Source organism: Chionomys nivalis, chromosome 8, assembly GCF_950005125.1.
Source record: "Chionomys nivalis chromosome 8, mChiNiv1.1, whole genome shotgun sequence".
NCBI lineage: Eukaryota > Metazoa > Chordata > Mammalia > Rodentia > Cricetidae > Chionomys > Chionomys nivalis.
Genome location: NC_080093.1, coordinates 58728018 through 58741308, shown reverse-complemented (window position 1 = coordinate 58741308; position 13291 = coordinate 58728018). Strand labels below are relative to the sequence as shown.

The following is a 13291-nucleotide window of genomic DNA, read 5'->3' as shown; positions in this document are numbered from 1 at the left end:
CCATTTTAAGTACACGGATAGCTTCCCTTCTCCAATCATGCCACATAATTCCTGGATGGCAGCCATATCTCTCTTCTTACAAAATGTCCCTAGATCCCGGAGGACATAATTAGCGCACTGAAGTTATTTAAGTCTGATACAGGATCCCCACACTGAGAAGCCCCTTGTGTGGAGATCTGGGGTTTTGTTCTAGAAAAGGGGTTTTAGTAATAAAAATTGTCCTCTGAACAGCAAGTCCTAAGGTGTGGGAGAGTCACTGCTGCTCAGTCCACTGCAGTGGGAGATCGAGTCTGGCCTGCCGCCTCCATGAACCCTAGACAAACATACTTGGGGCTTCTTGCTCTGTGCACTCTGCCCTCCATGTTCTGCCCAAGTCTTCTGGATGAAGCTCAAAACTCACTGGATCTGGTTTATCAGTGGACAAACTGTCCATTTGCTGTCCCCTTTGCTGCTCTCCCTTCGGGGTCCCATCTCTACAGGGCACTGACCTGGATAGGGCTGTGGGTCCTCTGTGGCCCAGTTGCAGGGAAAGAAGAGGACCGTGAGGCTTGTGGAATCGAATCAAGGAGGTGAGAAGAACACGCTTTCCAACCCAAGCACCTTGACCACACCTCTCTTCACCCCATTTACTTCAGAGCAAGTTCACAGGGAGCGGGGGCATTGTATCTGACACTCAGGACAGGGATAGAGAGCAGCTGACTTAGGACTGTCACCAGCACTGTGCTTGAGCACGTTTATAGCTTTATAACATGACTGTCACATTCCCCATATTCAGCTTGGTCTAAGAGTGACGCTTGCCCGAGGCATGTTTCTCAGGGATCTGGAAGGTAGAGTGTGGAATTGAGGCCCAGCTCCTCAGCACCTTTCATGTGCTGGTTTCCCCACCTCTCACTTTCTGAGGTAAGAGTGGGTAGGTGAGAGGGCTATGGAAGGTTGACAAAGGCCTGCCTGCCGCTCACATGCCTTCCCACTGCGGCACCCAGCGAGGCCACAGGAATGGTTCCTCAAGGTGTGACAACCTACGTTGCATACCCAGACCTTGTCCTTGTTGCTTCTTTGCATGCCCTTGACGTGTTCCGGCTCTCCATCTTTAGCTGTTTCGTTTACTCAGATTTCCTCATTCTGTGCCAATTAGCAGCAGCACACCGGCGGTTAGCTTTGGGACACTCTGCATCCAGTCTTTCAGAGCGTGGGCAGAGGCCCTCCCGCCCTACACATGGCCCCGTCTGTCTCCAAGGAACCAGGTAGACCAACAGGGCAGGGGTCCAGACCTGCCTAAAGAATCTTTCTTGGAGGGCATAAAACCATGCGCCTTCACCTTTCTCTACCAGGGTCCCCGCTTTTCACAAACTACAGGGGCTTAATCTTTTTTTAATAGCTATTCTGACCTTTGACCCCCTTACTCAGTCTAAGAGAATCGAAATCACAGATGAGGTGCCACAGGGGATCCTACAGGCCTGGCACTGATCCAGGACTCTAGTATTTCTCATGGAGATAGATAAAACCACGTGGAGCTGGGAGCCGGCACACTCCTCCCTCCACCCACCGAGGAGGCCACCTCCAGAGGCCACTTAACCCTGGGTCTAAGTGGTGGCTTCCTCCTGTCTCCTCCTCCATCTGCCATAACTAAGCACTTTGACATTTAATTCAGCACTCAGCTCCCTCCCCAGCAGTAACACCTTACCTGTCCCTTCTCTGACATAATAAAAGGCTCAATTATGCAAAGGGGACAAAGTGACATTTGGTTTCCCTTCAGCTGTATGTACTCAAAGAAGAGTGATGTTTGCTCTCAGCTGAGCGAGCGTGATCACATGTCACATGAAAAATTGACACTGCACTGATGTGGCCCAGCCCGCTTCTCCCTTAATAACTGTGATTCCTAATCGCCTCTCTTTCTCCGACACGCATATGTGTCACGCCTGGGGAACTGGTGCTTTCTCTCTGAAGCACTTCTGCCAACTTCCCAGAACACACTTTCATCCAGACCACTTTAAAGTCAAACAAATGCAAAACTGACATATATATCCAGAGATTTTATTTTTCTTAAAAAAAAAGTTCTAGGCCGGGCGGTGGTGGCACACGCCTTTAATCCCAGCACTTGGGAGGCAGAGGCAGGCAGATCTCTGGGAGTTTGAGATCAGCCTGGTCTACAAGAGCTAGTTCCAGGACAGGCTCCAAAACTACAGAGAAACCCTGTCTTGAAAAACCAAAAAAAAAAAAAAAAAAAAAAATGTGGCTGGAGAGATGGCTCAGCGGTTAAGAGCACTGGCTGCTCTTCCAGAGGTCCTGAGTTCAATTCCCAGGAACCACATGGTGGCTCACAACCATCTGAAATGAGATCTGGTGCCCTCTTCTGGCGTGCAGGAATACATGCAAGCAGAATGTTTCATACATAATAAATAAAGATTTAAAAAAAAAAGTTCTATGCAATTAATTGATAGTTACAATATTCTTAAACTATCCAATGAAATCAAAATAAAAGCCATGCTTTTATTTTTATTTTATTCACATGAAACCAGGGACAAAGAAAATATGCTTAGGATGGTTAAGAACTCTAAGAGCCACACTTGTAGGGGTTCTCCCCAAACACATCTCTAACCCAATGTAGACAGCCCTACACTGGCCTTTCAGTGGGACGAGAGGCACCAGGCTGGCAACACGCCATGCTCCTTGGGCGAGTACTCAGCACCTGAACTGTCTCTGAACTAAGGCTGAGAGAATAGTCCTTAGTAGGAGGTGGTGCTTGTGACGGTACTGGGTTCCTTGACTCCTTGGCAGCCCACTTCCGTCTCTTCCCACATCACTTCACCAAGAACTTGTTGATAAGTCACAGATAAAACTTGAACTACACCAACCTGGACTTTCTTAGAAAAGTGAAATGGCGTGAAATGTTCAGCATGCGCCTTTCACTTTCATGGAAACAGCTAATTATCTATCAACCCATAATCTCTAAAATGACACTCAGATGCTAATTAATCATTGATGTTGACATTTATTGCCCTTTGAGCTAAGGCCTCATGGATTTTACACTTTGTTTAGCCATTACCTTTTAAATGTCCCCGTGTCATCAATAACTGCAAGAAAATCATTTCCATGTTAAGCAGGAGAAAGGTTCATAGGTTCGTTCCCTCTACAGTGCCAGCGGTAAACGCTTAGCCTCCCTGTAGGTGGAAATGAATGCACATACTTCCCTCCTTGGCCCCGGAAAGGCTGGGTCTGGATTCCAGGTTCCTCCGAACTACCTAGCAGCACTGAGCTCTGTGCCCTTCCGAAATGGAGAGTTGGCTGAAGACATTATTCTGGAGCCAGGAGACACCTTTAATGGTTAAACTGGCACCCACCATGAGAGGAAAATGGGCAGAACCCTGGATCCACTCTTACTCAGGGACTGACTTTGTGTTTCTAGGGTTACGCTAATGGGTCTGAGGAGACCATCTGTCTGGCCATCTCTTGGTAATTAGACTATAGGAGGGTATCCAACATGCAGGCCCTGGGATGCTCTGGCTCACTTTTGACTTACTTAGCTCTTCAGCAGAGAGTGACCCTGTGGGACGGGTCTTCTCACACTTTTAAAGCTGTGTCTTTAATCTGACCAGTTCCTTGGGTGTTTTGCACAGGATGGTTGCAAACAAGAAACACGATGCAAACATGAAAGACCTTCAGTCTTTGCTCAAGAATCCTGCACACCTGCGTGCATGAGCCTTGATGTTTTATTAGTATTGGAAGCACTATCAAGCATTATGTTTCTCAGCTCAGTTTGCTAAAGTGTGCAGACAGAATGGAACACCAGCATTCTGCTTCCTGTTTGCTTTGGTTCCCACCTTCCAGGCAGTTCTGGGGTTCAGGGTGATGCCTCCTGCATCCACGTCACCTCTGCCTCTATGGAAATTTCCCCATCATGGATTCTTCAGAACATGGGACTTTTTTCTGAAGTTCCTGTTTTTCTGACAATGAGTCTCCTTCCAGGATCTGAACCATGTTGGCCACTAATATCTTCTCACTGACCCTGCTGGTCAAGGCCTGTGATTAACTGGCCATCAACCTACCAGGCAGGAGATGGTCCATCATAGGATCAAGATGAACAAGAGTCTCTTGGACACAGGAAGAATACTTGGGTGACTGGTTAGATGTAAGCAGACTTGCTCTGGGGGCCTCTGGAATGTCTCTGTCACTCTGCTATGTGTCATGTCACCTGACACCCTACCTGATGTCTTGTTCCCTGCAATGACTAGAGAACCCTGGCCTAATGTAGTGTGAGCCCCAGAGATTCCACTGCCCCATTCGTACATGCAATTGCTACAGGGGATGTTGTGCTCTGACACTGGGTGCATGTCCTTGTCCTTTGTCCTGCTTTTCTATGGGTCACAGAAATGTCTGCATCTCAGAGCAGTGAAGGAAAGGCCGGTGTACTGTGTGTGTGAGAGAGGGGTGTGTGTGTGTCACAGTAAACTATGGCCTGCCCATAGCCGATGAGCGTACCATCAGGAAATGCTCTCTGGGTGACTGAGATCTAGGCCTCCCACTGCGGAGACAGAGATCCCAGAGCTCCCTGGGTTTAGGCAATGATGCGCATCCACATCCACAGAAGCTGATGATGGGGTACCACCACCTTCCATGCTGCCCTTGTCCTGATCCTGCCTATGCCCACCAAGGAGCTTCTGCACTCTGACTTGAATGGAGCTAGTTCAAGGTGGCCACTACTTTCTGAGGAGAGGGTACCACTGTACCACTGTTGCGAATGATAGATGTGAACAATGACAGGTAAAGAAGATGCATTATGGCTCCTGCACCTCTGGGGGTTTCCAGAGTACCTGGCTGACCAGGGACAACGGGACACTGGTGAACCCTGAGAGTGTGAAGGCAGCAATGACTTGAGATAACAGAGATAATTGTCAAGGCTCTCCATAAGGAGGCATTCTGTCCCTGGAGTGGATGCACACAGCTCCACATGTGGGGGAACTCTCTTCCTGGGAAAGAGAGGCCATGGCTTCCCAGGTGGAGTAGCACCATCCCTGAGCAGACTCTGTAGTCAGGAGTCTGGTCCCTAAGACTTCATACATGTGATGCCAGAATTAAAGAGGATGTCATTCTAGGTGCCTACAAAATCCCTCTCAGCCACACTAGCAGCAGAAGTGATAACTGGAAGCTGCTATTCTCAATAGAGTGGCTAGGTTCCTCTTCTTCTCAGAGTAAGGAAGAATCCCCTCTCAGGTCTGGTGCAATCTTCCAGCATGCCCATCCTTAGCTAAAGGGCCACTTTATAAGGCAAGGTTCTCTAGCTTAAGCAGAGCTGAAGTTAGGGACACATAAAGCAAAGGATGTAAGGGAGAGAGCACCGCCCTCCTCACCCTCTGGAATACTGTACAGGTCCCTGTGATGAGGCCTAATTCTGATTGGTCCATGGGATGGAGCCTCTTTATCCATGTATAGGTATTTTGGGCTTCTCCTACAGTGTGGTATCCTGTACTCTGCCCTGATGGACTTTGCTGCAGAGCCCCTGCTACTATCAGCTTGTCCATCAGAGAGGAGAGGGCCAGAAGCCGCCCTCTATCAGCCTAGGACAGCAGGGCATCAGGGATTTTGTATATCCAGTGCAACCTCTATGGCTCTGTCCCTCCTTTTAGGCCTGAACCCCCCCCAGCTGCAGCTCAGTCTCACAGCCCTGCTCCTATGCACCGCAGCTAACCAGATGAAGGGCCTCCTCCCCACTGACACCACACCCTTGTTCATCCCACCTTCTAGAAGAATCCTGAATTTGGTGGCTCCACTCTAAGAAGCCCTACAATTGTCTCATGTGGTACTTTCCCTGGGAGAGAATATTCTATTCCAATGGGGACAACCCCTACCCTATTTTGTGAAGCCCAAACACTTGCTGTAGTAAGGATGGGGCTCATTTATATCATGGTCATGTAGGGAGTCCCGCTACCCAAAGCAGGAAGGCTTGCATTCTGACTTGACAATTCAGAGGCTGAGGATGCTCACACAGTGAGTGGGAAAGCTATAACCCATGAGCCTTGATGACCATCAACCTGGCCCATTTCCCATCCCTCATTGCATTATTATATCAGAAGAAGGCAAGCCACAGGGTTCAGTTAGAAGGCTCTAGTGTTCAAGGTCACATCTAGAGGTGACATCTTCTGAGGGCAGCTCCATGGATGCCGTGGCATGAGGTATGATCAATGGATGTTTCTACACAGAACGCCTCAGCCCCAGGTTCTGGCACAGAACTGCTGAGATTCCTGAGTCCTGATGAGTGCTAAGAGCATCCTTTGCCCCCCTGACCACACTTGAGTTCTTTTTAGTATGTTCAGGATGGGGACTTGTCTCCATAAATCAGGATATCCCACTGTAAGAGTCTACAACTTCACCGCGACTTCCCAGGGAGGTAGGGCTGGGTTCAACCATTTGACTATCTAAATAAGTCTCCATAGGGATACTGCCATCAAAATAGAAGAGTAATCTGGGCATCTTCCTGGTATTACAAATATGTTCAGTTGCCAAATGCCCAAAAAGGGCATAGAGGCATTAGGCCCTGTCCCACCCCAGGGCCTTGTGTGTCTCTCCCATCTCGCAGCTCCTGAGTCATATCCTTTATAATAAAACTGCAATCATGGCTAATCACAGTCGAGCACTTTCCTGAGTCCTGTGAGTCACTCCAGAGAATTATCACCAAAATCAAGGGGAGGCATGGGAGGCCCTGGGTTTGCAGTCAGCTAGACAGAGTGTGGGTAGCCTGCTGAGGCTGCCTGCTGACTCGCATCTTTATGAAATAGTCTCCTGGGACTGAGCCTTTAGCCCAGGGGTCTGATGTCAACTTGTAATCTAGTATCTGGAGTAAGAATTGACAATAAACTCTGAGAGTCCTGGGGCCCATGGGCTTGAGGAAGCAGCACCCAGTCCCTCCCAGAGACGGAGCCAAAGGTGTGGAGCAGGAGGTCACTAATGCTGCAATAGGGACACCACCCTACAAAGAGAGAAAAGATCCCCTTTCTCAAAGTAGGGTGGATAGCCAGCACATGGCTACAAGATTCAATACGCCCAGCAAACAGTAGATGTGAGGCCCTGAGAGCATGACACAAGCCATTGCTGTGCTTAGAGAATGTTGTGCCCTGATGGTTTTATTGCAGCTCCCAGAGGGCGCATTGCCCCCAAACCCCCACTGCAGCCCCCAAAGAGCACATTTCTCCAATACCCTCATTGTTGTTCCTGGAGGACACGTTACCCTAATGCCATCATCGCTATTTCTCTTAGTCGGACTTAGCATTTCCTCCCAGCTGTATATTGCTCTCTGATTGTCAGGTTTTAAAACTAATTTTTACTATAATAACCTTTTTATCCTGATTCCAAATTACTCCATTAGAAAAGGGCACTTTTAAAAACCAAAGACTGTGGCTCCCTCGTGGAAGGTGCTTTGGAGTAAGGCATACTCAGAGATCAGGAATCCTCTCAGGGCAGTCGGAGAGAGCGAGACACAGCTAATTAAAGAACAGTTTCTTCCCAATGCGCCTCCTTCAGGAGAGGGTAGAGACTCCTTAGCAGCTCATGGCAGACTACATTTACCTCGAGCCGCTGATCTATGGGCAACAGCAATGCTGTTCTAATTCATACAAATACATCAGGACAGAGAAACTCATCACTTACGCGCCATTTTCCTTGCTACAGATGTGACAGCATGGAGAATTATTCCTGCCCTCGGGTGGAGATTTTGTTTTATTAAGCATAACACACCTAAGGAGGATGTATGCATGCACTTTCTCTCCAATGACATTAAGCGGACTCTGGGACATGGAACTGTGTTTAATAGCTCTTGGCTTTAGAGGTATCTTACCAGGGGGATCCAGGCACAGGCGTGGAGGCCACAGGTCTATTGCCTTTTGCTGCAGTCTCCTCCCCTCTTACCAGGATGGGTGGGGGCTCCTTTGAATGAAAGACAAGGGGAGAGATGATTGTTTTAATTCTGAACATTCTCTCAGTTCCAGTAACAAAGAGGAAAGTAACCAAGTGCCCAGCAGGCTCAGCTGTCTGTTCCCAGCAATGACTACTGAGTAAAACATCACAGAAAGGGGACTCTCAGTTTGGACAGTCACAAAAAGGCTTGAAATGACAATGGACTACATTACATATATGTGTAGAGCAACCCACCAGAGGCAGCTTCTAAGGTCACCATTTGTCGGCTCTCAGATCCAGAGACAAAGAGGAGTCATGATAATGCTACAGATAGGTAGGGGCCAGGCATAGAAAAATGTCACTGAGTTCATATCCAGGCTCATAGGCTGGAGTCACTGTGCCATGAAATCCTTATGTACGATGACAGAGAACCTCTATGCTGCAAGGTATCCTAGACACAGGCAGGCCTAACATCTGGGTCTCTCTCTTATGGCAGAGGAAGTGATAAGCCTACTCTATCCTAGACTGGCCTGGAACTCATTATATAGCCTAGGATGGACTCAAACTTGCAGTGATCCTCTTGTCTCAATCTCTTGTCAATCACCACACTTAGCTCAAGCTGCCATCCTTAAGAACAGAGTCCTAGACAGGTTTGGCTGATCTGGAGGTGAGGGTATTCTCCACCTTTTTGAATCGCTTTGCTCAGACAGCACTCAAAGGGTCATTTTTCAAGGTACATGTGATTCTGAGGCTCAGCTGGGTTTGGGAAGTGTCAGTTTTTTTTTGTCCTGGAAGAAAATGAAGATTTATTCTCTCCAGTCCAAAGCAGCAGCAAATGGACCCTTCTCTGTGTTCATTTCAGATGGCACTGGGGCAGGGGAGGCAAATCTCGTTTGAAATGAAAAACTCTGGACAATCCCAAGTCCAGTAGGGACCCAAAGCCGAGACTCGGGCTGTCATTCCTAGCTGTCCTACTTAAGACAGTCATGAATTCTTGGTTCAACAATGGGCTGAAGCCTAATTCCCACCATGAAAAAGCAACATCAAGAGAGGAGGCTCTTTGAAAGAAAGCAATTCTAGGTTCTAGGAAAGAAAAGAATTCAGAAAGCATAAATTCTAGGGATAAGGACCATTCTAGACCTTTGTCCCCCTCCCCACCCCACCTCACCATGCCCTGCAGTTTGCATGGCTTCAGACCACAACAAAGATGGCGCAGGTGAGATCAAAGGGCAAGTAGGTTGTTTTCAATGACAGCCTGTTTTCAGCTGAGGGTTCCATGACTGAATAGCAACTTGACATTCTAGAATGCAGGATTTCTGATATGTGACCCGCCCCAAGGGATCATGACTCACAGGTTTAGAACCACTGGCCAAAGCAGGTTAAATCTGGACCTGGAGCAACAGCCCAGGGGTTCAGAATACACACTTTTCTCGGGTTCAGAGTACACACTTTTTTCACAGAAGACCTGACCTTGGCTCCCAGTGCTCACTGTGGGCAGCTCACAGCTACCTGTAACTCCAGCTCCAGGGCATCCAACCTCCTCTTCTGGCCCCCTCCAGCACCCACAATCATGTGCCCATATTACCACACAGCTACACATCATTTAAATTCTTTAAAATTCTTTTTTTAAAAAGAGAGAGAATTCTGAAGAGGTAAATCTGCCGAGTGTAGCTCTTTGGTAAAATCCTTAATAATACAACAAAGCTGCTTCATGTTGACTGTGTTATACAAAGGACCAGCCAGTCCCTCTCTACAGGGAAGGACAACAAACCTGAGTTGGCCACAAAAGCACCTGCCCTGTTCTGGTGTGAAGGTAAATCTAAGAAGGTGACTGAAGCATTGGACCCATGATACACGTGGGCTGTGCATCCCATGTCTTTCCTGGGTCTCTCCTAGTGTCTGCTCTTTGTGGCTGATATCTGCCTTTAATTAATGGTTTCTAATTTATACACTCATAAGTATAAGAACAAAGTTTTGTAGAATTCTTTAAAGAACTTTCTGGAAATAGAAAATATCTTTGTTTACTGTGAGAAAATAAATAAGGTCAGGAAAATAATTAGCGTAACAGAGAGTATTAAGAAACACTTGTCTTCCTATATATATGTATGTGTATATATATATATAATATATACATATATATTAATACCAGGGTTTATATTACTAATCCAATTAGAAAAACTGGAGGGGATTTTCACTGAGAAGTTAATTGAACAAATAGAACTCAACATGGAGTCTCTGAGTACCAAATTATTCAAGTAAATGTGGTAGAGTGTAATTTGTGATGGGACCAACTTCTAAATCCGGCAACGCTAGGATCCTCTCCTGCTAATTACCAGGATCTTCTTCATGAGGCGCATGCTGGTTATGATTTCCTGTTGGTGATAAAAACGGCTAATCACGGTGTAAAACTCCTGCTTGACGAGGAAGTAATAAAAGTGAATCAGACTGGCAGAACCCAGTAATAAAGCCAGTATTTATGGATGGCACCAGCGAGGCTAGCTGTGTAATTAATATGTAATTCTGGCGTAGATGTGCTGATCTCTTCTGGAAAACCAGAGCATGTTCGAGTCTGCACCAACACACACTTGCGACTGGTGTTCGCCGTCCAACACTGGTAAGAAGGGTGAGTACAAAGAGGAGGGTGAGCGTCAGGGTGATTGTGTCCTGGGGTGAGGCTCCCTGGGGAGCATGGGCCAGGGAGGACAGAGCACTCCCAGTGGGCTCGAGGTAGGAAAGCTTGAGAAGAGGAAAGAGGAGAACGTGTTGAAAGGCTCTGAGATACAGAGGCTCCAGGAGAGCCTACTGAGGGCACGCATCCTGTAATTCATTATCTCAAGTATAGTGTCATAGAGAAATCCTAGCTTATCCAGAAGCAGGAATGTGTAGCCATTTGACAACTGTGGGAAGAATACGGCCTAAAATTTCAATTTTAAAGAAAAATAGCCCTGCCTTGGGATGTCTCTAACAGTAAAACCTAACTTTGAATGGCATGTCGGCAGAAGCCTGCTCCTCACGTGTCTTCTCTTTGTTATGAAAACAGATGCAGTATGAACTCCACAGAACCCCATTCACGAGCTCCACTAGGTCAGGGTTCGCTGCCTGACCTTGCTTGGGGCTTGCTCTCCCTTGGGAAATGAAGTTGCCAGCCTAGTTTGAGCTGTGGCGCAGGGCAGACTGGCAAAGTCATTTCATAAATGCCTATGAGAAACACGTGTGAGGTGTTCCAGCCCCACATCTTCCACCTGTGGGTTGTGTCTCTAGAAAAGTTCAAGGGTTGACACGCACCTTGTCTTCTTTGTCTCCCGCCAGGCTTTTCCTCTCTGGGGCACGTAGCATCAGCGCAGGAGGACGGGGTGCGTGGCTGAGCTCTTTGCTTTTTTTATCTGTGGGACCAAAACAAAGGTCATTAGTATTCCATTTGTCGTGTCAGTCATGATTTGAAAAATTAAGCGAAGATAAAATGTGGCTTTGGAAATCCAAACTGAGTGCCAGTCTACAGGCAGACCCTGCCATCTTGGCCTTCCAGCTATAGCCTAACAGTTTTGCCCTGACACCGAGACTCAGAGGGATGGGTCTCTCACCTGGGCCCCTTCCTGACCCAGCCAGGGACAACCTACAACATCTGTGTCTGTGACTCCCTGCAGCCCTCTTTTTGGCCTTTTCCTGAAGAGGCTGACTGGTCCCAGTCTGTCCCCCCACGATCTTTTAGATGAACAATCCCAGGAAGAATGAGTACATGGAAAGTGTGCCCAACAAAATCATCCAGGGCTGGAACAGTCCTGCTGGTGAGTCAGCACATGGTGGGAGGGGGTAAGAATAGTACCAGCAAATGGCTAGCCACTGCCGTGGCTCAGCCCAGATGGCCCATAGGCAAATCTGGATGCTACAGGTTTCCCTGTGCATCCCATTCCCGCCCGGACATTCAGGAACTTCCTTGGTGACATCAAACACCATATGGGCCAGTGCTCAGCATGGTCTAAATCACCTTTGGTAATGCTGTGTGGCCAGACTACTTGGGTTGGGATAGGACCCAGGCCTTGCCCAGAAAGGACAAGGAACATTGTGTGACACAGAATCAGCCTCTAATAACCAGCTGATGGCCGTCGTGCACACCATGGAGCATCCCTGATGGATGTGGAGAGGACTCCAAGCTGGCCATACCTCCAGCTATCCCTCATCCATCACACCAAATGGGTAAGGGGTTTTCCATGGGTTGGAGTGCATGATGATTGAACCATAATTGCATGAGCAAAGGCATAGAGAAAAAGACACAATCTGTTAAGTCGCAAATGAAAGCCAAGTTGAAGTTTAAAGTTTCTTTTCCAAACTATATCTATTCAATGACTCAGAAACCATAGCAAATTCTTTCAGTAAAAGATATTACACTGATGTCTGTTTTAACATAGAAAGGGAAACCAAACGATCCGACCACACATCAGCCCAGCAGAAGAAAAACTACTAGAGGAGCAGGAGCAGGCTTCTCCTTGTTTGCGAGACATGACACTGAGACACTTCTGCTTCTCAGGGGGGATCCATCTGACATCAACCTCTACTGGCATGGCCACATAGGAGAAGGCAGAAATAGCTTCCCATGTGTGTGTGTGCAGCCACATAAATATATTCACATATGTGCGCACAAGTGCAAATATAAACATACAAAAATGGTGACCAGTGGCTTCCTCTGGGGAAACATCTGAGCCTGGAGGATGGGGCAGGCAGGGCCGAGCAGGGGAATCACCTTGGCACCTTCCCACCTGCCATCTACCACTGCGAATATCTTGTGTACTGCCAACACCATGCTCGCTATATCCACACTCCAATTCTGTAACCCTTTCGGTGTAGGTTAGTGGATGTGGCCATGCAGATCTGATTTCCACACTGGGCTTGAGGTTATCATCATGCTCGCTGTGGCTCTGTACCCTACAGGCTGTGTCTGCAGAGTTAAGCAGGCAGCTGCAGCGCAGCCTGTTCCTGAGCTGTGAGGAGGAAGATGCTCACTGATTCATGTTCAGTTAGCAGTTGTACTTCATAGACAGAGCGGCTGGGAAGTTCTGACCACGGACAGAGTAGCCGTGGAGTATAGACACATCATCTGAACCAGGCAGGAACATGAATGTTCCATCTCTGGCCCCTTTTCTCCATATGGGAGTGGGCATGAACACCTAGGAGATGTCATGTATGAGGGTCCTTGTCCACCACTGTCACTCTGCAGAAGTCCTGGCTGACACTGTCCCCAGAGGACAGAGGGCTGGTGCTTACATCTGAAGAAGCAGCCATTATTATTAGCTCATGATGTAGGCAAGAGTGACAAGCATGCGACCCTAGTGTCGTCATGGCTTCCTCCTGTCACTGTATTGCAGGGCGGAGCTTCAACGCACACCGTTCCTTTCACACAGAAGCCAGA

At 47.8% G+C, this 13291-nt stretch overlaps 1 protein-coding gene across 1 annotated transcript in view; it reads right to left on the bottom strand.

The window, feature by feature from the left end:
- The window catches only part of Tcerg1l (transcription elongation regulator 1 like), a 184150-nt gene that overhangs the window by 57523 nt on the left and 113336 nt on the right, over positions 1-13291 (bottom strand). The window contains exons 5-6 of the mRNA XM_057779012.1: positions 11173-11270; positions 7829-7917 (exon numbers count right to left, since the gene is read on the bottom strand). Of these exons, the coding sequence (XP_057634995.1) occupies positions 7829-7917; positions 11173-11270 (187 nt within the window). The remainder of the gene's footprint in view (positions 1-7828; positions 7918-11172; positions 11271-13291) is intronic.